Below are 12,077 nucleotides of genomic sequence, written 5' to 3'. Positions count from 1 at the left end.
GGATGTGCCCACAACCAAGGTCCATGCCCTTGACCGGAATCGAACCTGGGACCCTCGAGTCCGCAGGCCGGCGCTCTATCCACTGAGCCAAACCGGTATCAGCCACACACTGAATTTTTTAAAAAATATTTTATTGATTTTTTACAGAGAGGAAGGGAGAGGGAGAGAGAGCTAGAAACATGGATGGGAGAGAAACATCGATCAGCTGCCCCCTGCACGCCCCCTACCGGGGATGTGCCCGCAACGAAGGTCCATGCCTCCGACCAGAATCGAACCTGGGACCTTTCAGTCCGCAGGCCGGCGCTCTGTCCACTGAGCCGCACCGGTGAGGGCCGCCAGCTGCATTTTTTTAAGGGGTGTTCTTGCCAGTCCCTCCTGAATTGGCAGCCCTGTGGTGTTTGTGAACGGTTCCCGGATGTTGGAAGCAGCTGCCGCATACTGTTGCCGAGAAATCTCTTCTTTCACCCACATGAGCAAATATCTCTGAGACCTCGGCGGCCAGCCGACCCTAGCGGGCTCTTTCCTTTGTTCACCTCTGGAGGGCGCCAGCACCCCCGTGTGTGTGGGGTCCCTGCAGCTGAGACACATTCCTACTGCCCTCCACCCTAGGGCCCCCCTCCATCCCCAGGAGCACCCCGAGTTCAAGTGTGATTGGTGGTGAGTCTCGAACCCGCTTCCTCTCTCTCCATGGCCTGTTTGGCTCCGGCTACCATTCCTTCACCTACATCACCTCGCCTCGGATGGGGAGGGAGGGGGCGGGGCAGGCATCACGCCGACGTTTTCCGTGGAGGAAAAATATTAGGATTTTCAGAGGTTTTTACATGGCTGAGCATCAGAAAAGGCCCTTGCTTCATTGCAAACCACTGGGAGTCGGGGTGGCCCAGCCTCGGCTAATATACTCTGACCAAGACTCTCCGTCTTTCTTTTTTTTTTTTTTTAAATACATTTTATTGATTTTTTACAGAGAGGAAGGGAGAGAGATAGAGAGCTAGAAACGTCAATGGGAGAGAAACATTGACCAGCTGCCTCTTGCACACTCCCTACCGGGGATGTGCCCACAACCAACGTACATGCCCTTGACCGGAATCGAACCTGGGACCTTTCAGTCCACAGGCCGACGCTCTATCCAAACCGGTATCGGCTCCTCTCCATCTTTCGAAGCAACGCACACACCATCCCCAGGCCTTTTGTCTTGACCGTGGTTCCCGGCGTGTGACCGAAATGTAGATAGTTTTAACGTTTCTTCTCTTAGTGCGTAGTCACGTCCAAGTCCGATCACTTCAGATGCCAAAAAAAAAAAAAAAAAAAAAGGGAAACGGTCTGTCTTCAGTGATATATTTTGATGCACACACACACACACACAAATGCTTTTATACGTAGACATAGGGTTACCTAGCCAAAGCCCAAAGAAACGGTTCCCAGAAATTAGCCCCCTTTTGATATTTTTTATAACAAAAACCGACTTGCTTCGTGATGTGAGTTCTTCGTTTGTGTGTGGGTTTGTTTTGTGTTTTGGGGTGTGTGTGTTTCCCCCCCACTGGATGCCTGTGTGTGTACTACTTCCCAAGATGCTTCCGACGCTCCCGCCCTCACAGGAAAACAGGAAAGGCCTCGCAGCGTGCGGAGTTTCCACACTGAAATTTTAGCGCCAGAGTCTGTGCTTCTCACCCCGAAAACTGGGTTCATTGTATTGGCAGGCATAGAATTCTTAGCTGAATGATCGATTGGGCGCATTATTGTGTCTCAGAAGAAAAAGATAAACCAGGATGCCGAGGAAATACAGAAAAGTGCTGATGTCACACAAATTTATTGGGTGCTGGCCAGACCCAGAAGGGGTGGACAGAGAGGAGCGGTCGGACAAACTCATGAGTCCACAGAGCCAGATATCAACAGCTCTTTGGAGATCCACCTGTTTTCAACGTAAACATCTTCTAAGGCCACTTCTTCCAAATAGACTCGCCCAGGCCGTGGTATTTTGTGGAAGAGCCACCCTCCAGGGGCCAAAGAGCCGCCTGTGGCTCACGAGCCGCAGTTTGCCGACTGCTGACCTAGAGGAATGTGTTTGGAGGAATGTCGCTGCCTATCCAGTGAGTGAAAACCTAAGGATATAGGACCCCCCAGTGTCCAAGGGTTAGGTATGTGCTATGAGGCCATCAGGCCCCATAGACCACAGGCCAATGGGCTTCTACTTAGCAAATCCAGTTTTAAAAGTACGTTGTTAGGTATGTGCAGAGGAACTGGTTGAATCTGTTGGCTTCCATGAAATGTCTGCTCTTCTGAGAATTTCACCTGTTTGTGGACCAACCACCTCCTGACCACTGCTGTTTACACTCACACCTGTGACTGTCTCCGTTTTGAGTTGCCTCTGGGCCAAGAGAGAGAAGAAAAGGCATTTCACGTGAACGCCATGAGAGCAAGATGCCTTTTCAGAGCCTAGGAAGTTCCACTTTCTGCCAGGTCTCAACACCAACGACCAGAAGACGGTCAGATACTCTTAACTCTGAACCCAGCAAATACTGCCCTCGATGTACCCAGCCTATGCCTTACACAGGACACGTTCAGCTCAAATCGTCTTGTAGACTCGCCATGTCCCACCATCACCTGTATTTCACACCACGTTTTATGTCTTATTTGCAAGAGGATGGTGATGGGATTTTATCACCATCATCATCATCTTCATCGTCATCTTCACGATCACCACCATCTTCATCACCATCTTCACCATCACCATCTTCACCATCTTCACCGCCATCTTCACCACCATCACCATATTCACCATCATCATCATCACCATCATCACCATCTTCACCACCACCACCATCACCATCACCATATTCACCATCATCATCATTTTCAACATCATCACCATCATCACCACTACCATCATCACCATCACCATCTTCACCATCATCATCATCACCATCGTCATCATCATCACCATCATCATCTTTACCATCACCACTACCACCCATCTTTACCACCATCATCTTCATCACCATGTTAACCATCATCACATCACCATCTTCAACACCATCCTCACCATCATCTTCTTCACCATCACCATCTTCATCACCACCACCACCACCACCACCACCCATCTTCACCATCAGCAGCAGCATCACCATCGTCATCATGATCCGTATCCTCCCCAGGGTCCATACTATTTTGTAACTATTGAATCAACAGAAAAGCTTCATATCCTTGCCCAACCATTAAGAAATAAAATAAAAAATTTTAGGAGTTACATGAAGGAGAAAACAGAACTTTCGTCTTCCTTCCAATGTTAAATACAAGAATAACAACTCAACATTGTGGTGGCCTACTCCATGTCCAGACTGTTCCTGGCCCCAGAGGGCCTGGCTGCTGACCCCCGGCCTCAACCAGAACTGGAAATGACTCACATGGAACGTCCCACCTCGGAGGTGGTGGTGGTGGTTGGCTGCTTGTGGTGGTGGTGGTGGTGGTGGTGGTGTTTTGGTTTTCCCTCGCTTGGCTTTTGTATTCCTTGAGTTGGCCAAGAATGATCTATTCCCCTGCTCCCGGCCCCCAAAATGGATGCACCTACGGACATTGCCGATTTCATGAGCCCAAAAGGACAGTCCGTGTGCTTCCTGCTCTAAACAATTGGAGTTTAGGTTTGGACTCCCTCCTTGTGTATCTTGGAATGTTTACTTCTAGGTAGAACTAGACACAGGCATCGTGTACTGGTGACTGTTTACAGTGTTTTATCATCTCTGTTGAGAATCACTCCGTTCTCACATTTTCTAAAAGATGATGCCCACGCCTCCCCACCTCCCCAAGGACTCGTGTTGTGCTGGTGAACAATGTTTACACCCGTCCGTCCGTACAGCCGTGGTCTGTGTCTCTTTGGGAGCAGCTCCGAGGCGGAGCTCGCCTCCTTTTTGTGGGAGATTCCAGGAAAGGAACGGCTTCCCAGGAGTGGGCCCGTGCTGTCTGTGGGTCCGTGTGGCGATGTGTGTACTTGTGTGTGTGTGTGTGTGTGTGTGTACAGTGGTAAAAACGGAACCAACTCTTCACAGGCGTAGGACTCTCACCCCATGTATAGCTGAAACTAGTTTTTTAGTGACCGCTGGTGAGCTTCCCGTAAAGGTGGACAATCCTTCCATCTCCCAGAAATGGGGGGAGGACCAGGATGGAGCTTGAACACCTGGTGAGACATGGCCCTGCCATCTAGCCCGGATGCCCGATGAGTGAGTTCACACCGGGCACTTCCTTTGATGTTTTTGAGTATCCTGGTTTTATCGGACGAGCTCCGAGCGTTCTCACCGTGTAGGGGGCGGGGAGAGCCATCGCCACCGATGCTTAGGACAAGGAGAGGGGGCCTCGGGGGGCGTGGGCACCGTGGGGTCACCCCATGGAAGCCTGTGCTCCTGGTGAAGCTTGTGTGGGAAGCAGGCCTGGGAGGGGCCCGGGAGATGGATGGCACAGGCAGAGAGGGTGCTGGGATCCCCTCACTGCTGCCTCCCCACCTCGCTCCTGGGTGGGAGGAGAGTGAAGAAAGTGGGGAATCCCAGAGCCTCTTGGAATCCGTGCTGAAGGTGCCCTGGAGCCCAGCTCAGCCTGAGAGAGAGGGGACCCGCCTTGCCCGAGTGCCTGCACCCGCCCCTCCCCAGGCACCGGGGCCCAGGGCCAGGCCAGGGTCCACACCCTCAGCAAGCGGCCTCTGCCAGCCCTGACTCCCCGTCCGACCAATCGAGAGGCCCTGGAGGCCCTCGATCCAGGTCTGGATGTCCCGCCAGGCGGTTCCGAGGTCCCTGCCCTCCTCCGCTCGCCCTGCGGCTCGTGGTGTCCTGGTGAAGCGGCGCCCTGCGCCCCACGTGCCTTGGCGACACGCCGGTTCGGTCCCCACCACGCACTGCAGGCCACACACTGCCCTGCCCTGCCCGAGGGCAGCGGGGCCTGGGGGCTGGGCCGCCCTCTGTATTTGTATTTGTATTCCTACGTTTGTACTTCTGATACTAATAAATGCATATGTTGTCAGAAATGCGAGAGCCAAGCGTGGAGTCTCTCTGGTTTGGGGGTGGCCCATGAGGGGCCGGGGGAAGGCCCAGGTGGCTTCAGGGGGGAGGGGGGGAGGAGGTCTCCTGCAGCTCAGACCTGGATGAGCAGTGCGGGCAGGGCCCTGGGTTCCTGCCCTGACCCCATCAGGAATTGGGGGCTAACCACCCCCTGAGTTGGAATGGGGGCTCCCTGGGAAGATGCTGACACAAACCACCCACCCCCCAGCTCAACGGGACCGCCGCAGGCCGACATCAGAAGGCTCTGCATTCTACCTTGGTCGATCAGAATTTTTTTAAAAAATTGTTTTGTTAATCCTCACCCGAGGATATTTTTCCATTGATATTGAGAGAAAGAGAGAGAGAGAGAGAAACATCAATATGAGGGACACACGGATGGGTTGCCTCCCCCACGGGTCCTGTCTGGGGCGGGGGTATGTATGTGCCCTGACCGGGATTCGAACTGTGACCTCCTGGTTCATAGGTCAAGGTGCAACCACTGAGCCACGCCAGCCAGACTTGGCTTTTTTCATTTAAACTTAGAAGAGGGAGGCCTGTGTGGCTCAGTGGGCGGAGGGTCATCCTGTGCACTGGAAGGGTTGCAGGTTTGGTCCCCTTGAAAAAATGCAAAGTTAGTTAGTTAGTTAGTTAGTTTGTTTATTTTAATAAAAAGTCAGCCATCGCCCGCCCTTTCCATCATAAAACCCATTCGATGGCCCCTTCATTTCTGAAACTCGGCTGCTCCCAGCAGCGGGAGGCTCTCACGGGCGCCCCTGGAGGTTCTGACGTGTTAGGTCGGGGGGCAGGAGCTGTGATCACCCCATTCATTTCATTTATAAAAGGTTTACGTGGGGCGGGGCTGCGGAGGCAGAAGTGGAGGGTGATGTGATGGTTGAGCAAACCTTTTATTTATATATATATATATATATATATATTTTTTTTTTTAATTGATTTCTTGGAGGGAGGGGGAGGAAGAAGGGGATAGAGACATCCATGATGAGAGAGCATCCTGGATCCGCTACCTCCGGACGCTTCCCACCGCCAAGGTTGGCTTTTCCGGAAAGAGGGGCGGGCAACATGCGGCGCCGCAGGACGTGCGTAGTGCGTGCGGCGGAAATCCCGCCTTCCGTCAGCGGAAATCCTGCCTCCCGGCACCTGCGATTGGCCCTTACCACAAGGGGGCGTGCCCCAGAGGGGGGGAAACTCTGGGGATTGCAGGAAGACGGAGGAGCGAAGGGGAGATCCTCTTCTCCATTGGCTGGGCCCGCGCAGCGGCCTCGCTGTGATTGGCTGGGAAGCAGCGAGCGTCCCCCGTGGTCCCGCCCCTCCGGCCGCGGGCGGCGCCGGGATCTTGGTTCGCGGGCGGGCGGAGCCAGCGGCGGCTCGGAGGCTGGACCCACACGCTGCCGCGGGGCCGAGGTGCCGCGGCTGCCGCGTCTCAGGTGCCGGTCTCCCCGGGGGCGGCCGGCGGCGGGGGCGGCGCGGGCGGGGGATCCGGGCCGCGCTGGACCCTGGGGCCGCGGGGCGTGGGCGCGGCCGCGGGGCCTGGGCCTGCGCGGACCGGACCGTCCGAGGCGGCGCGCGTCCCGGGCTGAGCCTCTCCCCCTCGGAGGGGTGATGCTTGGCTTCGTGTTTGTCCGCGGACGCGCCTGTCGGTGCGTGTCTTCCCCGCCGCCCCGCGCCCGGGCCCGGCGGCAGGTGCACGGCGCTGTCCGGGTCGTGGGCAGGGGGTGTCGGGACGGTGTCTCCCTCTGGGGTTGGAGGGAAGGGGACGGTGACATTGAGGTCTGGCCCTCCATGACCGTCCATCGCCCTCAAGGTCTCGCGGACGTGGTCCTGGCGCCGGGCGAGTCCCGCGTGGGGCGCCTGCTTACCTGGCCTGGGAGTCCCGGGTCCCCGCCTCCTCCCGTCTCCCCGTCTGTCCTCCCCGTCTGTCCCCCTCTCTCTCCTCTGTCACTTGTCTCTCACACCTCTGCTCTCTCTGTCCTTCCCCCCCACCCCTCTCTCTCTCTCACGAAACCCCGCAGGCGGGTCTAGGTGGACACCCCGAGAAGCTGTGTTTATTTAGCCTCCATCCCTTTTGTTTCCCTTGCAGGCCTGACCGCTGGGAGGAGGACCCCGGGGGAAAGATGCCTTCCGAGTCCTTCTGCCTGGCCGCCCAGGCTCGCCTGGACTCCAAGTGGCTGAAAACAGACATCCAGGTGGGGTTTCTGACACACATGCCTGTCTTCTCAGGCTGTTTCTGCCTCCTCCCTGTTCCGGTGTAAATGTTTTTTATTGATTTCAGAGAGGAAGGGAGAGGGGGGGAGAGAGAGAGAGAAACGTCGATGATGGGAGAGAATCCCTGATCGGCTGCCTTCTGCATGCCCTCCACTGGGGACGGAGCCCAGAACTTGGGACCCTTCAGTCTGCAGGGTGGTGTTCTATCCACTGAGCCAAACCGGCTAGGGCAAGAGGCACCAGACGTACAATGTGCTATGGCTGTTGAAGCTATTTAATACCTGAAAAAAGGTGATTGCTGGTTTTCTGTAATTTCTCCTGGCCGTACCCTGAGACATTGCTGGACATAGTTCCAGTCTTCGGAATCCTTCCTGAGACAGGCGTTGAGGATGTAAGCCTCATGCATATAGGTCTCACCCTTCCTGTCTTGTTGGGGATTCTCTCCCACTTGTAGTAGGAAGTGTCTTTTTTACTTAACTTTTTTGGGGGGGGAAATTTTCGCTCAATATTGAATGATTGAGTATCAAAGAGGAAATTATATCTTTTATATCATTTAAGAATTTCGCTGGTTGCTGTGGTTCAATGGTTCCTTCCCTTCTCTGACATCAATAAAAACATTAAAACACACACACACACACACGCACGCACGCGTGCACACACACACAAGAATTGCATGGTGAGCATGTTCGCTTCTTAAGTTTATCTTCTTCATCGTTGCCAGCTTGCATTCACGGGAGACGGGCTCTGCGGTCTGTGGAATGAAATGGTTAAAGACGGCGAGATCGTGTATCCGGGGGCAGAAGTCACCCTGAGCGGGGAGCTGCCGCCTAGAAAAGGTGAGGGCCTTCGGCAGAGAAGTTTGGGGAGTGCTGCAGAAACGGGAGGGTCTGAGCACAGCTCTCAGTGTGATTGTTGTCTAGAGGATTGCTGACAGGACCACTGCCTGGATTAACTCGATCGATGTGTATTGACGGGCTGCTCACTGCGAAGCCCCACTGCAGTGTCCCTCCTTCCGCATGGCCGTTCCTCCTCCTTTCTTTCTTTCTTTTTTTCCGTTAATGTATTTTTATTGATTTCAGAGAGGAAGGGAGAGGGATGGGGAGAGAGAAACATGAGTGATGAGCGAGAATCATGTATCGGCTGCCTCCTGCATGCCCCCCACTGGGTATAGAGCCTGCAATCCTGCCATGGGCCCTGTCCCTGAATCGAACCCAGGGACACAGCTGGGAATCGCTGGATAAGACAGTCGCTGTGACACTCCGGTCGGTAGAGGCCACATGCGTTTGCTAGCTGTAAGCTGGAGAGGAAGGGGATGGGACTCTCTGGAGGACATGCTTCAGAGACTGGGGTGCCATGGGTCTCACTGAGAGGGCGGTGGGCAGTCGTCTCGGTGTGAGTCACACTGTGCCGTCCGGTGACGACTCGTAATGAAAAAAAATCACCCAGTGTGCAGGGGATGCTCCGTGTTGTGACTTCTCCTCCCCGTTCCTGGGAGGGGCCTCGGCGGGGATGTCACCTTCAGAAAAACAATCGACGGGTTAAAACACGTTTTTGAAACTCTTCCAGAGGACGGTGCTGATACTCAGAGTGGGACGAAGAAAGAGGATCTGAACGACAAAGACAGAAAGGACGAGGAAGAGAGCCCTGCCCCTGTGTTCAGGTCCAAGTCCATCCTGGAGAGCTGGGTGTGGGGCAAGCAGCCAGGTAGGGGCCTGTGCGCCTTGGGGCTGGGAGCGTGAGCTGGCGCGCACTTGCCAGGTGCCGCAGCGGCTTCCGTGGGGGGCGGTTATGGCATTTAGGAAACGTTACTTAAAAGGTTTTGTATTGTAAACCATACATAACATATAATCTATGACTTTTGTCTCTCCCCTCCCCTTTTTTTTTAAATCCTCACCTGAGGATGTTTATTGGTTCTTAGAGATGAAGTGGTGGGGGGAGAGAAACATTGATGAGAGAGAGAAATATCCACGGGTTGCCTCCCTTACCTGCCCCCTCTGGGGATCTAACCCACAACCTCAGCATGCGCTGTGACGGGGGATCGGACCTGCAGCCGTTCCGTGTGTGGGCTGATGCTCCAACCAGCTGTGCCACCCAGCCAGGGCCAGTGTCATCCCTTTGGTTTTTTGTTATCGCCCCAGGATATTTTTTTCGTTGATTTTTAGAGAAAGTACAGGTGGGGGTGGAGAGAGAGACATGGATGTGAGAGAGACACATCGTTGGTCGCCTCCTGCATACGCCCCAGCAGGAGCCTGGGATTGATCGGGAATCGAACCCGCACGGTCCAACATGGGCTGGTGCTCTAACCACTGGGCCAGCAACCTCCTGGAGCATGGGACCATGCCCATCCACAGAGCCACTGTGGCCAGGGCAAGAGGCAGTGTTTATTTTTAATTTCATAGCGTGGAAATAACGGGTAGAGTTTTCCTCTGTCTAGAAAGTGTGCTGCTGACAATTGTTAACTTTATAACTTGGCGTTGAAAACATTTACACCACGTTTGCAGAGAGGCAGTCCACCACGGTGGCTAAGCATGGTCTCCCCCACGTGTCCTATTCATCTGGTGATTGTGGGAGTTCTCTGTGCCTCAGTTTCCTCCCCAGGAGACTCCCAGCCACCTTGTCGGAGCCCAGATTCAGCCTGAGGGGCTCTCGGCTGTGCCCCCTGTCATCACAGCAAGGCAGCCTGGCCCGGCCGCTGAGCCCGCACGCCCCCCTCGTGTCTTCCAGACGCGGGGGAGCTGAAGGAATGCCTCTCGGTGCTGGTGAAGGAGCAGCAGGCGCTGGCCGTGCGAGCGGCCACCAGCACCCTGTCCGCCCGGCGGCTCCGGCAGCGGCTGGCCATCCTGGAGCGCTACTTCATCGCCCTGAGCAGAGCCGTCACCCAGGAGAGCACCAAGGTCAAGGGGAGGAGCAGCAGCGGCCCTCTGCCTTCCGTGGACAAGAAGAGGTAAGCCCTGCAGAGAGGACACAGGCCCGCGCCGAGCGGGCAGCTGGGGCGCTGCCGGGACGGCCTTGTGTGTGGAGTGAGCTCCCTCTTCCGTCCCCTGGGGCGTTCCCTCTCGTGTGGACAGTGGCTTTGCAGTTTGCTCCGACAGTACAGGCTGCAGACTGTGCGTTACTGTAGCGTTGTTTTCTTTTAAACCTGCTTTAAAGCTGTGTATTGATTTGTAGAGAGAGGAAGGGAGAGAGAGGAAAACAAGGGCTGGCTGACTCCCGTGGTGTCCTGCCCGGAATGGCACCTGTCACCGTTAGGTGTGTGTCTGGGACGATGTTCCAGCTGAGCAGCCAGCTAGGGCTGAAGTCTTTCTAAGTCTCTTTTCTCTTTTCCTGGAAGAGGGTGCTTCCTTCACAAAGGACAGTTGGTAACAGGTTAAAAGGACCCTGGAACCCAAGTCCCTGGGAGCCTCCATCTAAAGGAACGCATTGGCGCCGCTGGTGTGCCCACCCCCCTCTGACTGACAGCTGTCCCCGTGTCCCCGCAGCTCCCGGCCCACGGGCAAAGGCGTGGAAGGCCTGGCGAGAGTCGGGTCCCGAGCTGCTCTGTCCTTCGCCTTCGCGTTCCTGCGGAGGGCCTGGCGGTCAGGTATGTGCCCCTCGGGCCCGGCTTCTCCCCTCACTGCTGCCCGCACGGGTCTGGGGCCCGTCCAGGGGCTGTGGATGCCTCCTTGGCCTTCTTCCTGACAAGGAAAGGTCTGTGCCTCTTTAAAGGGTGTGAAACCCCTGCAGCCTCAGTCCTGAGGACTTCCTAGGAGAACAGGAAGGTAGACTTGCTCCTGGGAGAGCTGTATGTGCAGAATTGCCTCTGGGACGGCTGTTTAACTCTGGTCTCTGGCATCTCCGCAGTGGCTCGTGGCGAGGGGAGAGGGGGTGACAGGGTGGCCGTGGGCCCTCGCGGGACGGGGCGGCCTCCCTGACGCGCGTGTGCCCAGGGGAGGACGCGGACCTGTGCAGCGAGCTGCTGCAGGAGTCCCTGGACGCCCTGCGGGCGCTGCCCGAGGCCTCGCTCTTCGACGAGGGCACTGTGTCCTCCGTGTGGCTGGAGGTGGTGGAGAGGGCCACCCGCTTCCTGCGCTCCGTCGTGACGGGGTGAGTCCCCACGCTCCTGCGAGGGTCCCTGCTGTGCCCGCCGGCGCCACGCCGGTGGCTTCCTGCGCGCGCTGAGTGCTCAGAATGCACGTCTCCCTGGGAGGGAGTGGGGCCGTGGCGTTACGTTAGTGCGTTATCGCGAAGCTCTGCGGGACTCGTTCCTGACACTGCTGCGATTTCAGGGACGTCCACGGGGCACCAGGCACCAAGGGCCCGGGCAGCATCCCGCTGCAGGACCAGCACCTGGCCCTGGCCCTCCTGCTGGAGCTGGCAGTGCAGAGAGGCACGCTGAGGTAGGCACCGCGCCCCCGTTCGGGAGACACTCGGCGGGACCTGTGTGCGTCCTGGGGCTCGCCGCTCAGCCGTGGCTGCAGCCGGGAGCCCTGTCCCCCCGGGCGCTCTGCTCTTCACGCCGGTGCACTCAGCTCTGTTTGCTTCCTCTTTGTGTTCCTCTTTGCCTCCTCAGAACTGTCCCTTCTTTTTCTTTTTGTGAGAGAGAGAGGAAGGGAGCGCAGCTAGCCAGCCGACTCAGTGCTTAAGCGTTGACCCAGGAACCGATAGGTCTTGGTCAGGGCACATGCCCGTCTGTAAGCCGCCTCCCTCTGCCTGCCCCCCACTGGGGATTGAGCTCTCAGCCTGGGCCAGTGCCCTCACCAGGAACTGAACCCTGCCCTCCTGGTTCCTAGGTCGGCTCAAATGGTGAGCCCCGCCGGCCCGCATGCTTTTGTTTTTGACAGGCTATTGCAAAAAAAGTGA

The 12,077-nt window shown here is 56.3% G+C and overlaps 1 protein-coding gene across 2 annotated transcripts in view; it reads left to right on the top strand.

Annotated features, from left to right (window-relative positions):
• The first annotated feature begins 6,332 nt into the window (after positions 1–6,332).
• Positions 6,333–12,077, top strand: part of HERC2 (HECT and RLD domain containing E3 ubiquitin protein ligase 2) — a 44,142-nt gene continuing 38,397 nt past the window's right edge. For both annotated transcript variants that reach the window (XM_045582241.1, XM_045582240.1), the window contains exons 1-8: positions 6,333–6,460; positions 7,114–7,219; positions 7,960–8,074; positions 8,805–8,942; positions 9,963–10,182; positions 10,718–10,818; positions 11,165–11,321; positions 11,504–11,614. In XM_045582241.1, coding sequence (XP_045438197.1) covers positions 7,148–7,219; positions 7,960–8,074; positions 8,805–8,942; positions 9,963–10,182; positions 10,718–10,818; positions 11,165–11,321; positions 11,504–11,614 — 914 coding nt within the window. In that variant the 5' untranslated portion in view covers positions 6,333–6,460; positions 7,114–7,147. The remainder of the gene's footprint in view (positions 6,461–7,113; positions 7,220–7,959; positions 8,075–8,804; positions 8,943–9,962; positions 10,183–10,717; positions 10,819–11,164; positions 11,322–11,503; positions 11,615–12,077) is intronic.

Source organism: Pipistrellus kuhlii, unplaced genomic scaffold (assembly GCF_014108245.1).
Source record: "Pipistrellus kuhlii isolate mPipKuh1 unplaced genomic scaffold, mPipKuh1.p scaffold_m20_p_151, whole genome shotgun sequence".
Classification (NCBI taxonomy): Eukaryota; Metazoa; Chordata; class Mammalia; order Chiroptera; family Vespertilionidae; genus Pipistrellus; species Pipistrellus kuhlii.
This window is presented reverse-complemented; position numbering and strand designations above follow the sequence as displayed.